A 3,213-nucleotide genomic window follows, 5' to 3' on the forward strand; every position below is an offset into this window, starting at 1 on the left:
TTTTTTTTTTTTTCATTTTTTTTGGACGAAAATCCTACAATATTCTCTTAACGAAAAATAAGTTGCACTTAACATATTTTACAAGTTCTTTGTTTCGTCTTTTTCTCCCTGAAAAAAACATTATATAAAGTAGATTTTGCATATATGGATAATATGTTTAAAGTGACACATAAACAATATTGACCCTAAAAATAACTTCTATCTATGTTATTATTTAAAATAACATATAACATATATAGTCATACTATAGTTGGTTGTTTACATGAATGTCATTTTGTCTACAATTTAAATTTGTTTATTGATAAATTAAAATATTTAGATTTAATGAATAAGACAATTAAGTTTGAATACAATGAATTTGAATGTCATTTTGTCTACAATTTAAATTTGTTTATTGATAAATTAAAATATTTAGATTTAATGAATAAGACAATTAAGTTTGAATACAATGAATTTTTTGCTTGTGAGAGATATTTTAGTTTAACGTATTATCTTTGGTCAAATTTTATGAAGATAACTTTAAACTAAGTTATTATTCTCTTCCAAATATATTTTTTAAAGTACGTTATACTTGTGCAATTTCATGTTGTTGCGTAATAATTTGTACTCTAATGTAGGTACCGGAATATAGGATTATGCATTTATTTTTTAATAATATTATTCGTTTGTTCGTTTGTGAAATCTCATGATTTTTCTACTCTACAAATAGTCATTGATCTCCCATCATTCAAACTCCCCACCTTCAATATTGATCATAGTGTTGAATCTAATATAGTGAGCAAGATGATGCACTCTCATCATGTTCCTAAGTCCCTTTGGTCATTCCTTGAAGAGAATAGCTCAACTCTTGAATTTCATCAATTTGTTGAGAACTATGGCTTCATGGTTGATAATTCACATATGGGTAATTCAGGATTCAATTTCACTAATAATAATCCTTTATTCAATATTCCACATAATAATACTATTACTTCTTCTAATGTTTCTTCTATCCCTTATTCCAATGATGATACCTTATACCATAACCCCGTTGAGGAAGAAGATTCCTTACAAACACTAATGGATTATTTTTCCATGGAATTGGACAATTCTAACCCCAATACTAATGGAAAAAACCAAAGTTACCAAGAAGAAAGTGGTGAGGGTAGCTTTTATCCTTCTTCACAAAACATGATGATTTCTAGTAGTGAAGAAGGGCAAAATGGTAATTGGAGTCCTACCACATCTTTGAATTCAGATTTGTCCTCATCAACACATCAATTTCAGCAACTTTTCTTGCCTCAACTAGGCATGGAAATTGACAAGAGGGTGGTGCTTCCACACATGGTGGAAGCCATTGGAGAAGCTCTTGGAAAAGGTCACAAATCACAAGTTGAAGAGATCTTGAGAAGCATGCGCAACAAAGCTAGCCCAATTGATGAACCATTTGAGTTCTACTTGTCCCAAGGTGGTGGTGGTGATTATCTAAAACAAGAGGCTATTAAACACTTTGAAGATTTGTTTAGAGCCTTGTACCAAGGAACCCCACATGGAAAAGTTGCAAACTTTGTTGCTAATTCATCAATTCTTGAAGCTATACCCCATGATTGTGATGTTATACATATATTTGACTTTGATTTGGTCAATGGGATTCAATGGCCTTCTATGATTGAGGCAATTGCACCCTTGAACAAAACATTGAAATTGACTTCAATCAAGAGTGTTGAGGAAGGGTATGAATGTAATTTCCCTCAGTGGAACTTTGAGGAAGTTAAAAGGAGCCTCTATGAGCATGCAAGATCCTGTGGGTTTTTGAAATTGAAGGTGGAGGAGAAGGGAATAGAGGAAGTGGTTATGGAGATCAAGAAAGTGAACAAAAGGGGTGGTAAAAAGGAGTTTTTTGCCTTCAATTGCATGGTGGGCCTACCACATATGGGGAGAGAAAAGAGTAGAAAACGTGTCATGGAGTTTCTAAATTTGATCCATTTTTGTGGAAATAAAAGGGCAATTTTGACTTTTGGTGATGGGGGTGCTTATGACAAGTGGGGAAAAAATGGATTTGATTTCAAGTCATTTTATGATGCAAATTTGGTTCATTACAAGGCCTTGTTGGAATCAATTGAGTCACACTTCCCAACTTCTTCAGAAGCAAGAGCTGCTATTGAGTGCTTATTTTTGGCACCTAATGTTTCTTCTCTCTCATGGTTGCAACAGTGGGAGGAGATCTCAGAGGGTTTCAATTTTCATGCAGGATTTGGATTGGATGGTTGTGGATTTAGCAAAAGTAATTTGATGGAAATTGGAGAGTTGATGGAGGGGTGTGATGATTCATATGGGGCCAAAATTGGAGGGCAAAATGGGAATGAATTAGTGTTGCTATGGAAAGGAATCCAGCTTCTAAGGGTTTCAACATGGAGAAATTAACTCTTAATCTTGTCTCTAATCAAATGCCCGAAAGCACGAATTCAAAGTCATTCATGATTTGAAAGTGATAAATTCGTACATGTGTATATTAGTCTTTTCGTACATGTATAGATTTTGTACGAGAAGATGAATCTATCATCTTTTTTAATGGTGATAGACGAATTTATCATTTTCAAATTTTGAAAGACAATTCTCTTTTGGATTTTGATTATAAACAAAATTAGGAATTTAATTACGCTTAAATAGAAGAAAAAGAGTTCACTACCTTTTGTATGTATCAACTGAATTTGCACATGCTTAGGGTAGTTGTTGATTTGTACAGATTCATTATGTTCGTGTATATGGAAAGAAAAATAAAATAAAGATATATTTAAGTTCAATATTTTGTTTATAGAGTCTAAAAATGTTCCATTAAATGAAGATTTGTTATAACACAGTTGATGTTCTACTTTCTTTTCTTTTTACCCTTCCCCGGATTGGATGTTCAATTATTTTAATTTCATTGTTCCATCTGAGATTAACTAAAACAAATGAATGAAACTATTGAATCAGAAAGGATACTCTTTTGGTAAGGAATACGAAAAGTTTTAGACTTAGGTGGCTTTATTATTAATTTTTGAGCTTATATTCAAATAAATCTTTAAGAAATTTTGTATTTGGACGTTTTTGTTTTCCAAAATTTTTTATTAAGTTGAGATTCTTAAATTTTATAAATTAAAATATATAAATTTTTATTTTGGTCAAATTTATTATTTTTATTTAAACAAATAAATTTTTAAAAGTATAATAAAATAATTTTATAAAATTTAG

General features: G+C 31.0%; 1 protein-coding gene across 1 annotated transcript; it reads left to right on the plus strand.

The window, feature by feature from the left end:
* Positions 784–2,403, plus strand: LOC107628481 (nodulation-signaling pathway 2 protein-like). Its single transcript, XM_016331133.2, has one exon. It carries the CDS (start codon positions 784–786, stop codon positions 2,401–2,403), a length of 1,620 nt encoding a protein of 539 aa, XP_016186619.1.

This window comes from Arachis ipaensis, chromosome B02 (genome assembly GCF_000816755.2).
Source record: "Arachis ipaensis cultivar K30076 chromosome B02, Araip1.1, whole genome shotgun sequence".
Lineage (NCBI taxonomy): Eukaryota > Viridiplantae > Streptophyta > Magnoliopsida > Fabales > Fabaceae > Arachis > Arachis ipaensis.

Excerpts from the sequence above, each read along its gene's own strand:
- LOC107628481 (XM_016331133.2), top strand. The coding sequence starts at position 784 with ATGATGCACTCTCATCATGTTCCTAAGTCCCTTTGGTCATTCCTTGAA.